This window comes from Mya arenaria, chromosome 8, assembly GCF_026914265.1.
Source record: "Mya arenaria isolate MELC-2E11 chromosome 8, ASM2691426v1".
NCBI lineage: Eukaryota > Metazoa > Mollusca > Bivalvia > Myida > Myidae > Mya > Mya arenaria.
In genome coordinates this window covers 39,879,841-39,903,175 of record NC_069129.1, presented here as the reverse complement: position 1 = coordinate 39,903,175, position 23,335 = coordinate 39,879,841, and the positions used below count along the sequence as shown (strand labels likewise).

The window sequence follows — 23,335 nt, the reverse complement described above, 5'->3', positions numbered from 1 at the left end:
CGCTGTCTCTTTGCTGAAACATTACTTCACGTGAAGTCAAGTTTTTTTGTTTGTTTTTTTAAATACCTCAAAATTGAAATTGTTTGATATAAAAAAGATGAATTTATTTTTGCGCATCATAGCCTCTGAAGTTTCATTTATGTCACAAGAAAGACGTAAGGTAGCTTGAAAATATGTGGGATGTGTATCCAATGCAAGGCAATTTATTTAAAAGCATTTATTATTACTTAAAGTGAAAGAAGAGAATGTGACATAAAGTTGAGCGGCCAAAATTCCACAACAAGTCCAACCAAAAAGGCGAGGATGTACGGAATGCCGTTAGGGCCATCGCTTGTGAATGTGTTGATCTGATAGGCGATACTCGATAGTACGATGATGAAAACGCGAAATCACGAAACTACGGTGGTGAAACGTCAACAGTACGATGATGAAAACGCGATAGTACACTTTTGAAAATCGATCTAAATATTGATGCGGCCCGCATCTGGACAAGATAAATATAAAATTATGTCATTTTACCTACCTTGCAAGTTTAGGATTACGGCAACCTTTTCACGCTTTTGGTGCTTTTTCACAACTTCATACATTTTTACCATAATTATTGCTTGATTTGCCATTATTACTTCTTTTAAAGTAACTCGCTTATGGTTTGAAAAAAACACTTTTTTACAAAATAAAGTTCGGCAAATCATAGAGTGTTAAAACTAAAATACCAAAAGCTGGAACATTATTTGATTGTTCAAACATATTCAGTTCACACTAGAACTCTTCCAAGATTGTTTCAAAATGTTGCCTTTCGGGAAATTCCTTATCAATAAAAACTATATAATCAAGACATTTTGTTCGTGCGTTAAAATCACCAAAGAATAATGGATAATTATATTGATTAGACAATTTATCTAGTATATCAGAAAAGGGATCTTCATTTAAATATGGTGTTTTTTTAGGTGCAATGTAAACAACACCACATAAAAACCCGAACCTGTCTTTACTAGGTTCTTACTTATAGAAAACCATGTAATGCTAATATACAATCAGTTTTTAACATCGTAATATATTTGAAAATATTCTTTTTGACAATAAGTGCAATTCCATCGGATTTGCGTGAATTAATGACAATCTCTTTTCTATGATTAGTAAATATATAGAGGATATTTGTTTATTTAAGTCTAAGATCTATTTTTATTTCACGAGTGTCATAGAAAAACATATTTTCACGAGTGTCGAAGCCACCAGTGAATATTTTTTTTATGATCACGAGTCAAATTAAATACGTTCTTACACTGAAATAAGCAAATTTTCTGTTTCTTTTATGCTTATTTTCCGAATTTTATAGTATTTTAATATATTTTCTTAATAACCCCCTTTTTTTGAAAAGGGTGTTATTTACGCCGCCACCCCTGGGGCGCCCCTCACGCAAAATTAGACTATTCATAGCTGGTGACGTGGCTGTCAATTTTCTATTTCCGGTTTGTTGAGAAAAGGACCCTCTGATATTCTTTTTTTATAGTTTATTATTACGCTCGTTTTTTAGTGCAAAAATGTTACGAACAGTAATCAATGAAGTTTTATTTGTGCATCTATGTTCCAAAAGATTACGAAAACACTTTTTTAAGCGGGGCACGAATACATAACCAACTTACTACGCCGCCATTTATTGAATGAAAATTTGAAAGGTCGAATATGTTAGCAAATCAATTGCGGATACTCATTGGATATTAAACATTTTTCTTAGTTTTAGAGTGTGTTTCATGATACATGGTAATTCAGCCATCTTACAGTCAGAGACCAGTCTGTTTTGCTTGAAGACTGGTCGATTTCCAGGTAATGGTGAGGACCACGCTAGTTTGTTGACAAATTTTGAGGGGTCGATGGGGTAAAAAAAATCAGTTAATCTGTTTATTGTTGTGTTAATTTTCGGGACGCTCGTATAAGGTATTACAATGACAAACAGTTCAAAATACATTTGAACGATGATGTAACATTCTTTTTATGTTCGAACAGTTGTTTTCGCCTGTAATATGTTTGGTATTAACGAAATTGTTCGAACATTCTGCTTCAAGATCCCGAAAACGTTTGAAAAACGGAATAACCATTTTTCTAATAAACGGTTGTTAATTTCCAAATACATGTATATTTTTTTTTACTTTTTCAACATTTCTTTGAATTTTAAATATTGTATTTGCCAACATTTTATGGTCCAAAGTGAAGTGTTCTGTTTCAATCAAGGGGAAGTAACTACAATGAATTATAAAAGTAGTTCTAAAATTGATATTTTCACTCCTTATTTTGCAGTGAAAATATCAGATTGATATTTTCCCTGTTGTTATTTCACTGGTAAAACACCATATTTCATCGAAAGGCATGAAATAAATCTTAATCATTGATAGCTTAAAATAAGCATAATCCTCAATGTGCGTTTCTTGTAATATTATAATGTCATATTGAATTATTAAATCATTGAATTCTAAATTCCTTCATCTGTAGTGACACAAGATATGAATCTGACAGGGATGCCGCGATTTTGTATTGCATGTAAAAGTGCATGTCATTTATTCCATAAACTTACGGTTTACGGTAAATTAATTAATCCAGATCATAATGAAAATCACCTTAAGGCCTGCATTTTTTACCAACTCCCTGAAAATTGCTATGAGATGAGTTTTCTTTCACTTTTTTTTTTATTAATTTTGGAATTTTTGGGAAATGTTTGATAATTTTACAAAGTATTAAATTAAATATCATTTATTCTGTGGCAGTCATTTTATTTTCTACAAAATTGGAACATTTTGGCATTTAATCTTGTTTAGATAGTATTTGACTTGAAAAATGGGACTTTTTGAAAGTAAGGACAGCGAAGTTTACTTGAAACACACTACCTTAATATATTTGGAGAAGGTGTTATATTATTTCTCCTAATAAATATCTTGAAATATTCGAACCACATTATTTTCTGCAACTTGACGACGCCCCTTTCAGCTGTAGCGTAACAATACCACACAGCAATCCAGATCACAAGCGTTTATATCCCTGGCACATGCGTTTTTATTTATGAGATATTTTGGTAATTAATACTAAATCATATACATTGGGATCAACCACCAAGAACGATATTTCTCATGTGGAAATAAAATCTCAATTTGGAACTAAATCCTTCTCAACTATTGCAATGGAAACATGGAATTGTATCACTACTTGTATTAGAAACATTGTTTCTTCGGCAGGATTTTAGCAAAAATAACTTATTTTCACGTTAACATAATATTATCTTATTATGTTACTATTTGGCTTTACTTTTTATTTTATTTTTAAATTAAATTTTGAGGGTGTGTCTGTCTTGTGTTGATCAATAAAGTGCATTATATATGAGGGTGTGTCTGTCTTGTGTTGATCAATAAAGTGCATTATATATGAGGGTGTGTCTGTCTTGTGTTGATCAATAAAGTGCATTATATATGAGGGAGTGTCTGTCTTGTGTTGATCAATAAAGTGCATTATATATGAGGGTGTGTCTGTCTTGTGTTGATCAATAAAGTGCATTATATATGAGGGTGTGTCTGTCTTGTGTTGATCAATAAAGTGCATTATATATGAGGGCGTGTCTGTCTTGTGTTGATCAATAAAGTGCATTATATATGAGGGTGTGTCTGTCTTGTGTTGATCAATAAAGTGCATTATATATGAGGGTGTGTCTGTCTTGTGTTGATCAATAAAGTGCATTATATATGAGGGTGTGTCTGTCTTGTGTTGATCAATAAAGTGCATTATATATGAGGGTGTGTCTGTCTTGTGTTGATCAATAAAGTGCATTATATATGAGGGCGTGTCTGTCTTGTGTTGATCAATAAAGTGCATTATATATGAGGGCGTGTCTGTCTTGTGTTGATCAATAAAGTGCACTATATATGAGGGTGTGTCTGTCTTGTGTTGATCAATAAAGTGCATTATATATGAGGGCGTGTCTGTCTTGTGTTGATCAATAAAGTGCATTATATATGAGGGTGTGTCTGTCTTGTGTTGATCAATAAAGTGCATTATATATGAGGGTGTGTCTGTTTTGTGTTGATCAATAAAGTGCATTATATATGAGGGTGTGTCTGTCTTGTGTTGATCAATAAAGTGCATTATATATGAGGGTGTGTCTGTCTTGTGTTGATCAATAAAGTGCATTATATATGAGGGTGTGTCTGTTTTGTGTTGATCAATAAAGTGCATTATATATGAGGGTGTGTCTGTCTTGTGTTGATCAATAAAGTGCATTATATATGAGGGTGTGTCTGTTTTGTGTTGATCAATAAAGTGCATTATATATGAGGGTGTGTCTGTCTTGTGTTGATCAATAAAGTGCATTATATATGATTAGTATTATACGTTTGCAATTTTGCTGTTTATCGACAAGTTGTTTTTGTTGTTGTAGAAGACCACATTGTAAAAAGGATATCTCTGTAACCATATTATGTCTTAATGTGTCATATTCTTTAAATGAATTATTATTATTATTATTATTATTATTATTTTTATTATTATTATTATTACAATTATTATTATTTAATGTCTCTTTTTTAGAATGCAACAATATTATTACGGAACTTTCATAGAGATATTTTATTATCACTTGTGTTCGTAAATGTATTTTGACCAATGGGATGGAAATATATTTTGGTTTTTCAGCAGTCAGCTGTTACGCTGTTCGTTTACTGAGTATTTTCATACTCTGGGATAAATGTGGCAGATAGAAATTAATTTGTACTTTAACAAGCAACTGTTCTTACATACACGCTTAATACCGTAGTATACACATACTTTACAATACTTTACTGTTTTATATTTTGTCAAAAGGTCCGTTGTCCTTGTTTTTTTTTCGGTGACTAGCTTCACGTGAGCCATTGAGTTCAGGTGAGTTGAGGTTATTTTAAACATATTTTATTCGACATGCTATTGTATGCAAAAACATTAAATGACATCCGAAAGATAGATACGGTTTTAAATAAACATGGTATTTGAAAGTGTATAGATTGAACACCATTTGGAAAGCCGCGCAAATAATGGGTAGAACAATTGTTATATTGTCCATTTATTTGTCGATTTTGACAATATGAACATATGAAGGCACAGACTGAACATAAACACAGACATAGAGCCGTTTCCATCTTGAAGAGAAGCATTGTTGATTGTATTGAATGTTTGCATCATAACGGAATTAATTACAACACATTTACATTCGTTTGTCACAATAATTGAATGCTATTACAATACAAATAAATGGACATCACAGACGTTTTAAAGTTCGCATTATAATAGTGTATACAAACGCGGTAGGAGACGAAAGTCAAATATACACATACATGGATATCAGACGTCAATGCATATATAAATTTGAATTAATGGACAAAACAACACCATAATAATTATGACACGAAATGACTATATACATAATATACAAACTCGACACGGCAACACCACAGTCAAATATGTAAATGTTGGACATGTATATGATCTATCGTTTCCTTAATGCTGTACATATGCTAAACTGTTATAAATCAGATTGTTCTTTCAAGGAATGGCACGAACATTTTTTAACATTTAGTGTCAAACGTATTGCAAGACATAAAGGCATTATTTGACATCAATCATATCTCTAAAAGTAAACATGTATGATAAGACAATGCTCATGACGGCAATATATAAAATGTCTAAGACTAGAGTTTAACATCTATTATACTGTCCATGGAGATGTTTTTCATGTTTGGTAATGACATATGCCTAGCACCTTGTCTTGGAGTTGATGAACACAGAACATCGCTAGCAAATTTGCAGGAGAATTTTTCTGGATCCGTGTCAAAAGTCAAATTTCCGGGGTTGATGCTTTTCCCAGAGCAATGTTTGTAACTGTTTATTACATATAGCCGGTCTTTCTCAGCCTTATCAGTGAAAAGTATTTCATTGCAGTTAGTATACTTTAATCTTGGTTTGAAAGTATACTTCCCCAATCCGGTTATTTTTGGTGATATTTCATTGCGGTCAAGGTCATATATTTCCGCATTTTCACCAATGGCAAGATTTGCGTTCTGAATATCTTTATCGTCGCTGTTGTTTCTGGACACACTGGACGCTGGATGATTACCGTTTTGAGTTGTAAAGAATCCATTTCTTTTTGGCACTGGTTTGTAGATGGAATAGTCCCTTTCAATTTCTTCTGTAGAATCGCACTTCCGGTAGTAAGTTTTAGCCCGTACCGGAAGTCGGTCGCTGTCATCTCGGCTGTCCGACGATTCCGAAATGTAGCACTTCCGTAATGGTTCAGTCGCTGTAAAAATATGAATAACGCAAAAATATTAAAACCATGTTTTATACCATTCGTTTTCAATTCCTTTATATTTTGTCGAGGTCAGATGAAGCCTGTCGTTTTGAAATAATGGTCGAGAAAATATCATATTCAATTACAACGTACAAAGCCTATTAACTGGTCAAACTGTTAACTAATTAATGTGAATGGCTCAGCCCACCTGACTTTGACTCGCCGGATTTGTGCCTTCCGGTTCTCCTGGCAACGAAGATCACAAACATGGCTGCCACGGCGACACAGAATAACACGCATAGCGTGGAGATCGTTACCACGGCCGCCATTGAGATTCCTGATCCGCTTCCGGTCTGCATTGCCTCCGTGGAGGAATCTGTTGTGTTTGTAAAATTATTCATGATTCGGAAAGGTTGGTTAAATTTTATGTGCATTTTCCAACTCAGCATGTTCTATAATTATGTGCAAATCATACGGTAAAGTTTACTCAGAGAATGGTTTTTCCCGTTTTTAGATATACTCTAGTGATTTCATGAAACAGAAGTATTTAAACAACTGCGCTACCAGAACAATAATATATTTTTGAAAGGTATTTAGCTGACACGGACATATATACGCACTTGGACAGTCGATCTCATCCTCCGCCTCAGAGCAATCCGGGATTCCGTCGCACCAGTAGAAGCGAGGGATACAGTACTCATCCAGACATTGGAAGTCATCGCTCACCAGACATGCTGAGGGGATATTAAATTATTTCAAAATTAAGGAGGGTGCCTGATATAGAGATCGAAGTAGCGAAAAGTAATTTCCCATTATTCAGACCATGAACTTACATATTCCAAAAGACACTCATTCTGCTTACAACTTCGATCACGGATATAATGGCATACACAAAAAGTATAAGGGACGTGCCCAATACTGTGTATTAATTCCAAGTGCGAGTAATTCTAACAGAGCGATGAATTACTGTAATATTGTGTGAAGTAGTGAAAGAAGTTTAATGCATGCAGATTGTGTGAGAAGATCAGTAACTGGAATTATAAAGAAGTTATAAGAATGAACGTCGAAATTTGTACTTGTTAAGTGAGATAATTAAGAGATGAGGATGTGACTTCACTAATGTCAGTAAGTTAAACAATATATCATTCAAGTGAATAGATAATCCGAAATGTAACATCAAGTGATATGATTGGGCTTCTGGCAATATTTGAATATGCCGGTCGGGCTGAGTTACAGCCCTGCGACCTACCGAAGGCTAATTGGGATGTAAACACGAGTATATAATGTACAGCATCTACCTCAGCGACTGGATGAAATTAAAAAAGCTCACCCTTCCCAAAGAATGCAAACTTATACTCCCATTAGAATAAAACGTTATTTTGTTCAACAAAAAGGAATTAATACAATCACATCAAACTAACTTCCAGAAAGTTTATGATTGGCCCTCATCTAGAAATGTGGAAATAGTAGTGGCAATTGACTCAACAGTAACATGGAACATTTAAGCAGTTAAAGCAAAAATCGTCTCCAATATCATGACTTTACATTAGGCCATACTGTGTTGTTTGTGTCTCTTTTTGTTAAACGTCGACCTAAGTTCGAGAAACCCAGCTACTTATTCAAAAAGAAAAGAGAAAAAGGCAATTTGAAAGAAAAACAACAACACCAATACGATCATTTCAGTTGTTTTAACGATTAAAACATCATACAAACAAAACAAACATCATATTTCGACATTGTCAGAACAATTTGAGCATACGGTATCTTTCGAAGTAAAGGGATGCTTGAATCTCGTGCCATGTGCCAAGAATGATGAGGAAGCTTCGTTCGAGTCAATATGCAGTCAGGGGAGTCGGAAGCAGATTGACATTGGGGCTGCAGATGGGATTGGTTTTGGGGTTGGAATTTACCAAATTGAATACAAAATGGCACATTTTAAAATCTCTTTTCAATGATTATAAGAATACAATTCTAGATAGAAAAAATGGCAGTAATGTTTCACTTTTTATTTATGTAATAAATTACTAATTACTAGGGATGGCAACGAGTAGTAAAATTAATACTCGAGTACTCGGACGATCGTTCGATCGAGTACTCGGTACTCGATTACTCGGAAAAATTGAATATGTGTTCGCGAAGACAAGATTGTGTATACATGTATCGTTAATGATGTATATTGTGCGTTGGTCGTATTATTGGTCATTTTCATCTTTAAAGTAAACTTCCATTAGGTATTTTAATAAAAAATGATATAAAAAGAAAGCAGGCTTTTAATTTGTCTTATTCGTTTCATTTTATACAAGTATGCAGTGCAGAAATCATTCGGAACTCCTCGGCCATTTTTTTCAAAAACAACCTCGGATGTATTTGGACGGTTTACATACTCGAAAAGTGGTACGTTTAAGTCCGCTGCAAATAGATCGCGTAATAATCTTATTTAGCAGTTAAACTTTATGACTTTACTCTTGGGAACCTTAATTATGTTTGCAATAAAACACTTTACTGGCCATCAATTTAAACTGAGATCAATAAATACAACTCTTAAACACTACATTTAATTAATGATATTATTAAAAAAATTGTATTGATTTGGTACTCGAGTACTCGGACGTTCGATCGAGTAATCGGGTACTCGTTGCCATCCCTACTAATAACTAAGTGCCAGGAAGTAGCACCTTTTTTGAAAAACATAATTTATTGTGATTTCGCCCCTAAACATTTGTGAGGAATAACAATCATTGTTTTTATACAATGTCCTGTATACTCGAACATCAGAGATACACTCATTCATGACAGGTCAGAAATTACAGAAGAAACGTTGAATTCATTCTCAATGGAAAAACCGTCTTCGACCACGAGAACAACTGCAGAATCATTACTTTTGTTAAGAATTGCATTAAGGATTCAAACGCTTTTGAGTATCTAAACTGTCCCCTTCTCCTGCTGTCGTACGTTAAAACTGAATGCTAAGTACAGGATGTGGTCCACAATGACCTCTTTATTTAAGACTGAGAAATGTATGGTAACGCTAGAAATGACATTTTTTACCAATATTTACTAGCAAGTCCACAGGGAAGACGGAGGTTTAGAACAGTTTGTGAGGTCGGAAACACAGGTGAATAGTGACACTGAATTTCTACCCAACTATTTCCGACACCAAGGTCGAGAAAGAACACTGACACTTCTGGAGGACTAGGTCAAACATATCTTACGACATCAATAAATGAGAAGGCCGGTGGCGCGTATACTTTCGGCAAAAATCTTTCGTGAACAATCGAGCGTCGCTGGTCAGAATTACCTTTTTATAACACGGTTGCCATCCTGTAACCTTGCCCTATATTCACATGGAAGGTTAACATTTGTAGTTATCCTCAAATTAACAAGCGACATACTTTTATCTTAAAATCTTTACTTACGACAGGTGTCATTCGCGTGTATGCACGTGCTATCAGGGCATATCTTGTACTGGCCGTAAAGTCGGAAACACTCTCGAACATCTGGTCCCAAGACATCCATATCACGTCTGGAAAACATGAATTTACATCATCACGTATGTATGTATACTTTCCGATTAAATCTTGTTTGGCAAACATATTCCGTCCTAAAAAGATCAACGAAAACAATGAAAGTTTCTATAAAAACAATGTTCATTGTTTTCCCGAATTCGGACATGTTAAATAGTCATACGATAATTTATTCAATTATCCGAGAATAAAATGACTTGCTTAGTATCTACTGACGGAAATGACAGCATTGAGGCTGAATAAATCCTATGGATGCTAATTCTGCTAAGGATTTGAAACATTGTTTGCTCAAAATGCGTAAACAAATAAATGTTTGTTTCCACTAACACGTCAGACCCCATATTTTCATCCCGAACCTACACCTTTTTTGCCATAGTGTGAACTTGTTTTCGTAATTTTCTTAAAAAATGTGCATTAAAGGTAAGTGTTAAAAATTTACCATTTTTTATTCAACTTATCTACAAAAGTGAAATGCCATGATATTGGTCGGTTTGGTACAGAATATCGTTTCTCAAAAATGGCCTCATTCGCTTATAAAATTACTTTAAACGCACTTACTTGCGCATGTCATGCCATAGTTGTCGTTTTTCCCGAAACATTATTATTTTATTACAAGAAATATAATAACTAAGTCAAGGCACTACATTTAGAAGTGCAACCAATTTGGTTTTATGTGATATAAAAAACATGTAGTTGATGTACAGCATGACGATCATAATAACGATGAGACAGAATCATTTTGTCATTAAACAAATATCTGTTGCGTTTCACATTACCTAGGTGTGAGGGGTAGATGGGTATGTCGACCAAAGTAGATTTTGCGAGATCAGAATGTAAGATCTTTAAACCTATACTCAAACTTATATAACCTTGCTGTCACTTTCTTAATTAGCAAGTGATTATTACAGCAAAACATGTAACAATTCTTTATTAAAAAATAAATTTCCCTTGATTTGTTTATCGAATATCCAATTAAGCAACAATTGTTCAGTAATATGTATATTGGATATCGAAATGTTGAAGTATAAGATATAAGGGTACGCCGTTAATACAGATTGAGTTAAGATGGATCCATATAACTTTAATTGTAGCAATGGCTGGAATTGTTAAAACGCAATGAATTAGTTTAAAGTTGAGATAATCGTTTATGATTAAGTTGATGATTTTATAACTTGATTAATGTTTTCAAATACAATCATTTGAGTAATCATTTTAATGATCAGAGGACAAGGAAATCTAGAGGAAATTATAAATTGTAGCTGTTTGTCTCGGAAAACATTCAAAACAAATAGATAATTCGAATATTGCGCTAAAGACCGTTCGAAAGAACGTTTCATATATTTCGTTATAGTTTATAAGTCAACATTACATTATTAAATCTGGAATAGAAATCGCTACATAAGTTGGTACCGTCGGGACACCGTTGGATTTGTATTTGAATTTGAAAGAAATTCGTTACATTGTATTCTGTTTTACAGTACATCTATTTGACTCATATTTAGAACTTGTGAAATACACTGATAAATTATTTATAAATATAAAAGTATTATACATTGAACATTTCTTCGAAATTATAGATGTCCTTTTTACATTGATGTTTGAGAATAGGAAATCACTGATTTGGTTTACATACTTGTGGAGTCATTGAATAAAAAATACCTTACCGTTGCTAAGTGACGATCAAAAATAGTTCCAAAACAATCGTCAAATAGCACAAATGATATTTTACGGTAAGTATTTATATTGCATAGAAGTTTTAATAATGTAAAGAAAGATACATGCACTAATTTAGACACATCTGGATTGGTGCATGGAGCGATGTTAAATAACGCTATGAAGAAATAGTATTTTTATTCGATTGATGGGATCATCAACGATAGATGTGTGTTAATTCCCCCATGAAATTTGGTGCTCGCACATAATTATGGGTCAATGACAAACGAGGATTCTCCCTATTTACTGCAGCTTCATATCCATATCATGGGACGTCTTTGGGCGCTTGTTTCCAGGATAGAATCGAGTCGATTCGGAACGTGTAACTCGCGCAAAACGCTCTAACACCGGGAACCAGTAGTAGAGTTGTTCGCTGTAAATCATGCACGCATCGTTCTTACCTTTACTTTCCGCCATTTTGTTCTCGTGTAGTTCTCGGTCCCCCCGGTTTGTAGGTAGTGTGGAATTTTGACCCGAGAACAATGTTCTTGGACCTTGTTCGTGTCGTTAGGGCGATTGTATCTAGGATCGGACACAGAAGAACAAGAAGAACGAAGCGCCCAAAGACGCCCATGGAGAGCAGATTTGACGGTGAATATAAATATTAATTTTCGTAGAGATTATTTTGTCGAACTACATGATTTGGTTAAGTCGTCTATTTTTCGTAGATCGATCTGCCCTCTGCGCGAAGTAACTATTATTGCCAGTTAAGGGTGTCGTTCTCTAGAGCAAAATATTCAAATACAATCTCATTTACGTTTCTTCCTTTAAAATGCTCTTTATAATATCAATCAAAGAAGTTCAGTACCAAAATGTGCAATCTTTTGATGAACATTATGAATAAAAAACTTAACGAGATCATCCCAGTAAAGTTCTGTACTATGTAATCTAAATAATTCTAATACTATAAATATCATAAGATATCGTTTTTGAACGAAAAGTATTATAAACGTTCATATTTCAATGCTTTTCCATTTTTGTACAAACATCAATCAAATTTATTTGCTTTTATAACATATTCACAAAGTCGCGACAATTTGCCATTGCCCGACGGCTTATTTTTCGCGCAAAATTATCACGACTACACAAAGGGCGGAGCTAGTCGTTCAACTTAGTCATTCTCGTTCACCAAAGTGATGGTGATATGCGTACCACAGATTACATTTATCATTATAAAACCTCTGATGAATGAGAATGAACTTAGTGCGAACACCTCATAAGTTCGAGTTAATTTCTATGATCTACAGAAAATGGTGCGAGCTCTCTTGGCCTGCCGCCTCGCTGCGCTCGCTCCATGATCTGTAGATCGCCAAAATGAAATCTAACATATACGAAGAGCATTTCACGATATTGATAACAGTTTTTCTATTAAAGCGAAACTGATCGCTAGATAGGTTTATATCTTATTATTTTGCTATACCCGACGGCTTTAAATGCAATTCCTGCTTAATTTATTCAGTATGTTTTTCATTAAATTAGTGTCGTTTTGTACCGAATATCAGCTTGTTTTGTAAATAACACCAACAACAATATCCTTCTGTCAGTATTCTGGGCACCATATAAAATTTCTATTAAAATCGTTCTTTCGATGCCTTCTTCCACGCTCTGAGTTGTCAATAAATGTAATATTGAATATAGTTTTTACGGTTGACATTTTTTCTTTTACCTTTTACCATAAATTTGACAATATTGTAAATGACATTTACATTTAATATCTTCGTCGATGCATACATGCACTTACCTTTGGTTTTGAAGTTACAAGAAAATATCAACCATAAAAACGTTATTTTAAAGTTTCGACATAACAATATGAAATATAATATGAATACTTACTTTAATTGCAGTTGGAAATTGCAGAGTTCACAGTATGATTATCCATAAATGAACAAGCCAAATGCTCGCGGAATTATGACCGTTCCTCTAGACTACTTCTATAGATGACTAACGGTTATCATACATTGGATTTATAAATTAATCATGACAGGTTATTTTAACTTACTAATGTGTAAGCAGTAATCCCATTATAATATTAGTATAAGCAACTCAATGCAATTTAAATTGTCAATGTCGCCTGCTAGTTGTCCCACTACATGTATTGTTATGTAGATTCATGACAGAAGTCGAAAATACGTAGAAAAAACATTTGTAAAGGACATGTTTACTTGAGTTTTTTGTTTGTTATGTTTTTGTGTTTTTGTTTTTATTTTTTTCACTTATTACATTTAAATAATTTCTCTATTGCTGTTACAATTATGGACATTTAAACGTCCAGGATGATACTAGTATGTCTGAGTTAAATCTACAATTCAATTTTAACTTTCAGCAGGATTAAAAAAAATCACTTTAGCGAACAATGAATAGTGGATGTTCATTGTGTGACTAAGAAACACTATTAAATAAAATAGCCAAACAAATTGAAAGAAGTTACATGTAAACAATATTAGTCACTTAGGTAAAGGATATCCAAAGCACAAACATTATATACAAACTCCACCAAATATGTGTGGCTTAACTTACACGAAGCACAGTTGTCAGCACATTTCGTGTTTTAAATGATTCAAATATATTCCGAAATGTTCACGGGCGTTAAGAACATTTGAATTTATTATAACATTAATGTCAAAGCACTGTGCAGTGTGATGTCTTTCTTGTCAGAATTGGGTCCACTAATTTGCATCACTTCCTCAAATATTTGCCCCAGCATGAGCACTGAACTACATCGGAGCGTACTGACAAGATTGATGCATTTATTAGATTTTTGGTTGCTTCAGTATATCAGTTATTTAATTGACATATGTATCAATTAATAATTTGTATGTAATACATACTTAAGCAGAGCCGTTAGAGGAGAGTATGTTATTTGAAGCCAGAGGATATCTTCAATTGGCACTCAAAATATATACCAAAAAGGAGAAAATAAACGGTCTTACAAATGTCCAATGTCGGGGCACCTTAAGACTAACATACACTAAACGTTACAATGTGATAGAAACGTTAACATTTATTTGCTTTATTTCTACCCACCCCCCCTCCCCGACACGACAGACATGTGAATAATAAATTGGCTATGATGGGAATGTTGTCACGAAACAAAGACATATCTTAAATTCCTTTATAAAAAGGCAGCTGTTGGGCATAACTATAACGAAGTATCACTGCAGGACAAGTTGTAAAGATATATATGACAGAGTCCTAGTTTGCTGTGTGTTTAAAAAGATATATACTCTTAACCTTTTATGTCTTTTTTTGTCTCACGGTTTCAAATAGTTATATACATAAAACCATAGTTGTTTCATACTACACTCGATACACTTTTTCATTTGAAAGCAGAAAACTTTATTTTTGTCACTTTTAAGACATTCGCAGTTAAATTTACCTTAATTTGCTGCATTTATATAGCCAACATTTGCCTCTGGAGTAAATCTGCCCCTCGGCAAATCTCGCCAAATAAACGCCGCCCTGAGTATCTTGGCCGCGGTATGTGCGGTTACTGATTTGGCAAAATGTACCTTCAATGGCCCATATCCTACAATGTTGAAAAAAATTGAATTATTAAGAAATAAATATATTCGTTAACAAACATGAATGTCGGGAAAGAATCCATAAATATATAAATTAGCAGGAAAAAAGTGAACACCAAGAGAGATACATATTCATGGAGAGATACAGACATATATTTATACAGATATATATGCTGGTCAGGCAGTGCATTGTAAGACATTTTATATATAATACATGTAGTTTACGAATAATCACCATTATTATATTTATAAAAATTCAAACCTGATTAATCTGTTTTAATTGATTCCATTTTTCTTCATTAATATAAACACAACATAGAGACACACTTCCTTTCATCTGTAAAACACATGGCTTTGTTTAAAGATCGCTCGATGATCTGACAGTGATACATGCACGAGGATTATTTCATTGATGAAAAGCGGTGAGCAATGAAGAGAAAATATGAATGAAATAATCGTATGGTTGAAGAATAAAGTGAAAAGAACGTTTAACTGAAAGAAGTAAACTTTGGAATGTGATCATAAAAAATGTTATATCAGATGAACGGAAGAAAGACTTTGAAATAGACACTTTAAGCATTGTTTTGTTTAATATATGATAGAAGTAAAATATTTACTTTTGACATATCAAATAAATCTTTCTCTACATATGGCAACGAACAAGTTACTCTCTATTTGGAGATTTCTTTATCATGTTATTCATATCATTCAATCGCGTTATTATCATTATTATTATCATCATTATTATTATTCATATTATTATTTTTTTTTTTATTATTATTATAATTATTGTTATTATTATTATTATTATTATTATTATTAATTATTATTATTATTATTATTATTATTATTATTATTATTATTATTATTATACATTTTTTTAAGAAAGGCAAAGTAGAACAAAATAAAAGAAGGTTTAATAGAGGGATATCGATCAATTATTATTCCGGCGCTAGCATTCGCGTGAAACGGAAACAATTACAGAAATCACAGATGGCTTCAGCACAATGGTTCCAGTGGCTGGCTTAGTCATTTGTCAATAGTGTGTATTCTTTGTCTAGAAAATGAGTATTGAATGCTTAAATGAGTCACAAAAACCATAAACCGGACTGAACCACATGGACGTGTGTTGTCTTGTAGTATAGTATGATTATTGATGAATACACAATATGACTCTTATAAACAAATTTAATAAAAAATGGAAATGAAACTTAGCCAGATAACTGCAAATAGCATAAATATGCATCAATATTGCACTGAGCTATTAAGCGATATAAATAGAGACGATCGGCACCTTCACAAGCTCCAAAGTTGACAGTGAGTATAGTAATTTTTCATGACCTACAGAAGGAAAATGACAATAACCATAACAAATAAAGTACAAATACATTTCTGATTGTTTTTCTTTTATGAATTTTAATGTCAAGGTATTTAATGTCATGATATTACGATACTATATATACCAGTAATATATGTTTATTATTCGTTCATTATAGACTTACTTGTACTCCAACACCGAGCCGTCACACAAACTGCTAATGTCCGTTAGCGTTATATTAAATTACGAATACGTAAAACTTCAATTCTTGATATTTTTAGTAGTTACTTATCTAAATCCATTTATAATTTTAAGAAATCCATACTATTAATTCAACACACGCACAAAAATATTGTAAATGCTCTTAAATCCTGATAACAATGATCTGTTCTTCGAAAGGGTTGATAATGCAGCCTTCGAGAAACGCTCATGCATGATTATTGACCGTATTAGCTAATTGATGCGGTTAGTTGCGTTGTTGATGAAATATTGATTGTTATTTGTAGCTGACATTAGTTTCAAAGAACTCGTGGCCCTTTTGATCATACGAGAAGTCAACAAAGCGTTTACCCTTGTCTTGAAAACACTGACTTACTTGCACCGGCGTAGCTCCCTGAAGGCATTTCCGTAGTCTCAGTTAAGACTCAGGACTCAACATTGCATTTTTTATTTCATGGTAACGTTTCTTCTAGCAAAGCATTGATGGTGAACTTTGCTAGAGCACACTATTATTTGAATGTTTAGCTGTTAATTACTTATATTTTTGTAAAATAAATGGAATAAATATGACTTATAGTGTTCCTTCATAAAAACATGTTTTTCTGTGTCAGTCTAGACTCAGACTTGAGACTGTTTGTAATGATATGGCCCCTGGTGCTCGCATGCGCAATATTTATTAGTTGAAAAGTTGGTTAATTTACATTTTTTAGTTACCCGGAAAACTCCCTAAATGGCAGCATACCTCCGAGACCCTTAACAACAAAAGCCATATACGGGTATTGTCTGACTTGTCTGCATTATAACCATCTCGTTCAGAGGTTGTAGTACATGTACTCGCCTTTTAAATCAAATACAATATCCGCCTTAATGATTAACTGTTGAAGTCGTTGTAACATACATGTATTCATCACCACTGGTATAAGATGTAGTCCCCACCGTCACAAGAAGTGTTCACCACTGTCATTAGATGTATTCACAACTGTCCCTATATGAATCCACAACTGTCGCTAGAAGTGTTCACAACTGTCACCAGATGTATTCATCACCGTCACTAGAGGTGTTCACCAACGTGACCAGATGTATTCACCACTGTCACTAGAGGTGTTCACCACTGTCACTAGATGTATTCACCATTGTCACTAAATGTATTCACCAACGTCACCAGATGTATTCACCACTGTCACTAGATGTATTCATCACTGTCACCAGATGTGTTCACCATTGTCACTAGATGTATTCATCACTGTCACCAGATGTATTCACCACTGTCACTAGATGTGTTCACCATTGTCACTAAATGTATTCACCAACGTCACTAGATGTATTCATCACTGTCACCAGATGTATTCACCACTGTCACTAGATGTGTTCACCATTGTCACTAAATGTATTCACCAACGTCACCAGATGTATTCACCACTGTCACTAGATGTATTCATCACTGTCACCAGATGTATTCACCACTGTCACTAGATGTATTCACCACTGTCACTAGAGGTGTTCACCACTGTCACCAGATGTATTCACCACTGTCACTAGATGTATTCACCACTGTCACCACATGTATTCACCACTGTCATTAGATGTATTCATCACTGTTACCACATGTATTCACCACTGTCACTAGATGTATTCATCAATGTCACCAGATGTATTCACCACTGTCAGCAGATGTATTCACCACTGTCACTAGATGTATTCACCACTGTCACCAGATGTATTCACCACTGTCACTAGATGTATTCACCATTGTCACCAGATGTATTCACCACCTTCACCAGATGTATTCACCACTGTCACTAGATGTATTCACCACTGTCACTAGATGTATTCACCACTGTCACCAGATGTATTCACCACTGTCACCAGATGTATTCACCACTGTCACTAGATGTATTCACCACTGTCACTAGATGTATTCCCCACTGTCTCCAGATGTATTCACCACTGTCACTAGATGTATTCACCACTGTCACTTGGTGTATTCACCACTGTCACTAGATGTATTCATCACTGTCACTAGATGTATTCACCACTGTCACCAGATGTATTCACCACCTTCACCAGATGTATTCATCACCGTCACTAGAGGTGTTCACCAACGTCACCAGATGTATTCACCACTGTCACTAGAGGTGTTCACCACTGTCACCAGATGTATTCACCACTGTCATTAGATGTATTCATCACTGTTACCACATGTATTCACCACTGTCACATATCAAATGATATTCTTATAGTATTGGCTTCCATAACTTTAATGTAGATATTCATTTGTTTGATGCTTACTACACATTAAAAACACGTCCAAAAAGGTAATATATAATATGTTCACTGAAGTTCTTCAGCTAATATTCTGAGAGTCAATAAAGGTGTTCAAATGATGTTTAAAAATGGCAAGAAGCAGCTTGCCAGTGAAACCAGCCAATCGATACCCGACTGAATGATCAGAACCAACATAATATGGGGCTTATGCACCAGTCAATTGTTACCAGGTCCAGGGGTATGCAGGGGAAATGGGCCGTGTTTTTACCTTCCAGGTGGCCCCGCAGTGCCGGGTGAATGTGGTGGTTTTGTCTTTGCGCCAATATTAGCAGGGAATGGGCCTAACCTAGGGTCCCTGGGGTGCAGGGTCATTTGGCGGGGATTTTTTTTCCAGCAGATCGATTCCGCTGGGTGGTTTTTTTACCAGGGTTTGGCTAGACAAAAAGTTAAAGTCCCTGCTATTCCATGAACCAGGGGGGGGGGGGGGCGTGGTTCCAATTGACTAGTGCATTAGCAGATGCTCATTGATATCCGCCATGACCTTACAATTCACTCTATTATCAACAGTAGTGCACTGCTTGGAGAGCAGAATCTGGTGGGAAGCAGTAGCCTGCAATTGCCATTTTCTCTTTTCAATTATGTTTTTCATACAACTTGTTATTGTTATTTCGTAAAATGTGTTATTTTGCATATAATGTTAAACAAAATATTAAAAGAATCATTCCGAATTTGTGATGGGTGTTTCAAAGCTTCAAATACACGAAAAACTGACAAAATCTGCAACTTTCACATAGGACATGGTCAAGTAATATTGACTCAACATGAGTATTGCACCAGTCAATTGTGATAATGCCATGGCCCCCAAACGTCAGGGGAAAGGGGACATGTTTTTACCTCCCAGGTGGCCCTGCGGTATGGAGTGAATGTGGTGGTTTTGTTTTCGCGGCGAAAAAGAGCGGGAAATGGGCCTAACCTAGGATATCCCCGGGTTGCGGTAACAATTGACTGGTGCATAATGACCAATTTGCATATTTAAACATAGTAATTTAGCAATCAGTTTTTCCCTAAAACATGGATTGTCAGAATTGTATCATTTTTGTGTGTGACAAATTCCAGGAATGATTATCATTTAAGCGCATGATTGAAAAAGCTATAAATACAACACCAATGTTCACATCTTTAATACAAAATTTGCGTTGAATTTTTATTGATCATTTTTTTATCATGCGAGACAACTAGTGCAAACATATTGTTGTCTAGTTTGATTGGTTTAGCTAGGTTCCCTAGGCAAAATCTTAGTGCCAAAAAAGAAAGAAATGTTTCAAATGTAATTTTTTTTTTTATATTTCAACAGAATTTAGATTGAAATCCACCTATATGTGTTCTAATTCTGTCCTATAAAATAGTATAATTTTCAACACCCTAAAATCATCTCTTTTTTACTATGAATTAGTGTAATTGAGCTTATATCAGGATTCAATTCAGATTGACACTAAATCGTTATTTTGTTTTTTACGTAGACAATGCAGGATACCTAATTGAATGCCCACTTTAGCGCCCCAATTTGAAGCCAGCTTTATGACGTCACAAATATTAAAAATAAACAATCGTATCACATTGACCCCTAGTTTGTGTAACTACAAGTAATATTTCTGGCAATACCATTGTAATGATAAAAATCTTTAAAATGCACTCTTACTCCCAACTAAGATTTACCACAATTAATAATATTGTTTTAATAATCCAAAAAGGATGAATGAATGTCGAAAACAATGGATCTTATGAAGGATTCCGAGTTTAATTTGAAATAAATGAGCCTGAAACACAGTACATGTATTCCACATTATAAAACAATAATAGACCACAGTAAATCTTTTAGCATTCACCTATCATTTAATATATCGCTTTCTGTTATTAAATACACTGTTACAATCTTGTTATCTTTTTTTTATATTTTCCATAAATGCATTATTTAGTTGGTAGTTTAAGGTTTATCAGTCAAAATTTATGTTTCTTATACATGTGTTTGTATTGATTTTGAATAAGAGTGTCACTTTAAACAAAACTGCTTGACACTGCTGTTCAACCAGTCAAAATACAGACATGTTCTGAAAATAAATACTAAAAAAAACATGATTCTGAAATTAAATTGACTTTTAGAGTAGCAAACTTCAACCCTCAAAATGTACTAATTGTTTAATGTAACCATACATGTTTTACGTAATTAAAACAGGAAATATCATGACAAGCACATGGTATCAGGTTTTTCCCCACCTCAGATAAGTATATTAAAATTTTTGGACATGCTGGAAAATCTTATCTTGCCTACGGGCAAAGATAAAACAAAGACCCGTTCGAACTGGAATTGTCATCACATAATTACCTGCCTTGTTGTAGACCGTCATCTGTAGCATCATGGAAACCTTGTCTTGTGGCAATATTTAAAATCCTAATTGATTATTTCTCGCTTCAAATAGCATTATTAAAAAGTGTTCATGCTCCATTCAAGAAATAATGCTGCACTCTCCTCAGAACTATTTAAAGAACAATTTGACTATTTACATAATTTGAATCACTGCGTGCATGTCCATGACAACCACGAATTATCACATATCTATATGCACATTATTTTCACTACGTACTAATGAGTTCCAGCGAAAAAATACATTTCAACAGTATTTTGTTAAACTGTGGTGGGAGAAAAAACATCTTCCATAGCCGCTCGTGTAAGATAGGTTCGTCCCAGCCCTCGCGCATGGAGTTCTGCGGAAAAGATGTTTACCGTTACACCATACGCTCGGATTGGGATGAACCTATCTTATTATCTGTAAAATATTCAGGCTCTCTTGTTATTATTCTATATCACCCTTATGTTTAAAGTGTTAAATCCGAAGCATACATGTATATACAATTGCTTTTTAGTTTGATTATACATACTTTAAGGGAATAAACAACTCAGTTTACAAGAAATTTTAGAAATTAAGATAAAAGATCTAATACAGTATAACTAAAGGTCAAAAATCCGTATATGTTAAGATAAGAAAATATCAGATTTTTTCCATGTATTTGAATCTTGACATAAATGAAAGTATAAAACATAAATTGATTATATCGATGATCATTAGTAACAGTTTTGTTGATTGCATAAAATTTCATTTAATTTGGATATCAATACATTTCAAAGAAACAATATATATAAAAATTATATAATACAAGTAATGCTTCATAAAGAAAAGAAGAAAAAACAGTGGAACGCATTGAATTTTGATATTTTTATTTTTTTCTTAAAAAATGTTTTTTTTGTTGAATTTCAAAAGGAATATTAACACACTCTTTGTATACCTAAAGTTTAAAATAGAGACTGACTTTTTATTGTAACAAAATATTGATGTTATTGAGTAAGAAAATCATTTAACATTTACACATGAAATTAGTTCGTCCTTAAAATAATGTTCCATTCAATAAATAATAATGACGTAATTTCATGCTATACTTGCTTTATTGTTATGTGTTATCTAATTCCATGCTATATTTATGAAATTGCAAATTATAACTACTGTACCATATTCTGATCGACTGTTTCTGCATGCTTGTCAGAGGGCCCTAACTAAGGGGTAACATGACATATTGCTATTGACGTGGTGTCATTTGGTATACACATAAATAAGCAATTTTAGAAATAAAGAAATTCAACCAGGTTGGGCCACATACAGTCAAATACAGTCATGTATCTTTCACAAGGCAACACTCAAACGTTTCATAATCTCAGCGAGTGTGATATTCAAAAGACAAGGTCAGACTGGTTGTTAAAAGCTGTAATGCCTTCTGCTCTATATAATATTTTAACGAAATACAGTTACTAGTACAAGTATTTACAGACTCATTGACTTTTAAAGTTTATAGGATTTAAAACATGTTTGTGACGTCATCCATTGTTCTTTTTGTACTCTATATGGGTTTTTGGACTGCATTCAATACTTGTTTTCTACTAACTGTCCAATATGTGAAAAATGGACTACCGGTATGCAATATTTGCGTAATGGACAGTCATTGTTTAAATAATGGACAGACAGTAGAAATAGTAGTATGGTCTGATTAACATACACTAGAATCAAGACAATTGCATTTACACATTGTTTTCTTGTGAATGCTATCAAAATTGTTTAAAACTATTTACTTAATTAAAGAAAAATAACCTGTAAACCTTTTTTATTAAGGATTAATGAATAATTATAACAAGTTATTTATTATCTTTATGTATATAATCGCAACAATATTTTGATCTGATTAAGTGACTCACATGATAAGTAATCTTTTCAATGGGTCTGACAGTGTCCAATAAGTTGACAAAAGCGCTATATATCTAGACCTCTTTGTTTACATGTTAAAGCATGTGAAACACCTCAAACTGTCCATACAATAATAGGTCAGCAAAAAAAAAAAAAACAGCCCCAGCACTGTGTGCCTCGGACTGTTC

The 23,335-nt window shown here is 33.8% G+C and overlaps 1 protein-coding gene across 5 annotated transcripts; it reads right to left on the bottom strand.

The window, feature by feature from the left end:
* Positions 1-4,988: 4,988 nt before the first annotated feature.
* On the bottom strand, positions 4,989-16,743 carry LOC128244894 (uncharacterized). Of its 5 annotated transcripts, none has more exons than XM_052963011.1 (6): positions 16,559-16,743; positions 14,912-15,061; positions 9,715-9,821; positions 6,919-7,032; positions 6,507-6,674; positions 4,989-6,307 (listed from the first exon to the last, which is right to left on the bottom strand). In XM_052963011.1, exons 3-6 carry the CDS (start codon positions 9,812-9,814, stop codon positions 5,700-5,702), a joined length of 990 nt encoding a protein of 329 aa, XP_052818971.1. In that variant the 5' UTR covers positions 9,815-9,821; positions 14,912-15,061; positions 16,559-16,743; the 3' UTR covers positions 4,989-5,699. The 5 variants fall into 5 exon arrangements, with proteins under 5 accessions (XP_052818971.1, XP_052818970.1, XP_052818972.1 ...); XM_052963010.1 differs by lacking the exon at positions 16,559-16,743 and adding an exon at positions 15,319-15,420; XM_052963012.1 differs by lacking the exons at positions 14,912-15,061; positions 16,559-16,743 and adding an exon at positions 14,053-14,088.
* Positions 16,744-23,335: the final 6,592 nt, after the last annotated feature.

What these genes read in the sequence shown, in the direction of transcription:
- LOC128244894 (XM_052963011.1), bottom strand. Translation starts at nt 9,814, where the DNA reads ATGGATGTCTTGGGACCAGATGTTCGAGAGTGTTTCCGACTTTACGGC. An exon ending in ACACGCGAATGACACCTGTC is followed by an intron (nt 7,033 to 9,714) that starts GTAAGTAAAGAT and finishes ATATCCCCTCAG; the next exon opens with CATGTCTGGTGAGCGATGAC. An exon ending in GGATGAGATCGACTGTCCAA is followed by an intron (nt 6,675 to 6,918) that starts GTGCGTATATAT and finishes CAAACACAACAG; the next exon opens with ATTCCTCCACGGAGGCAATG.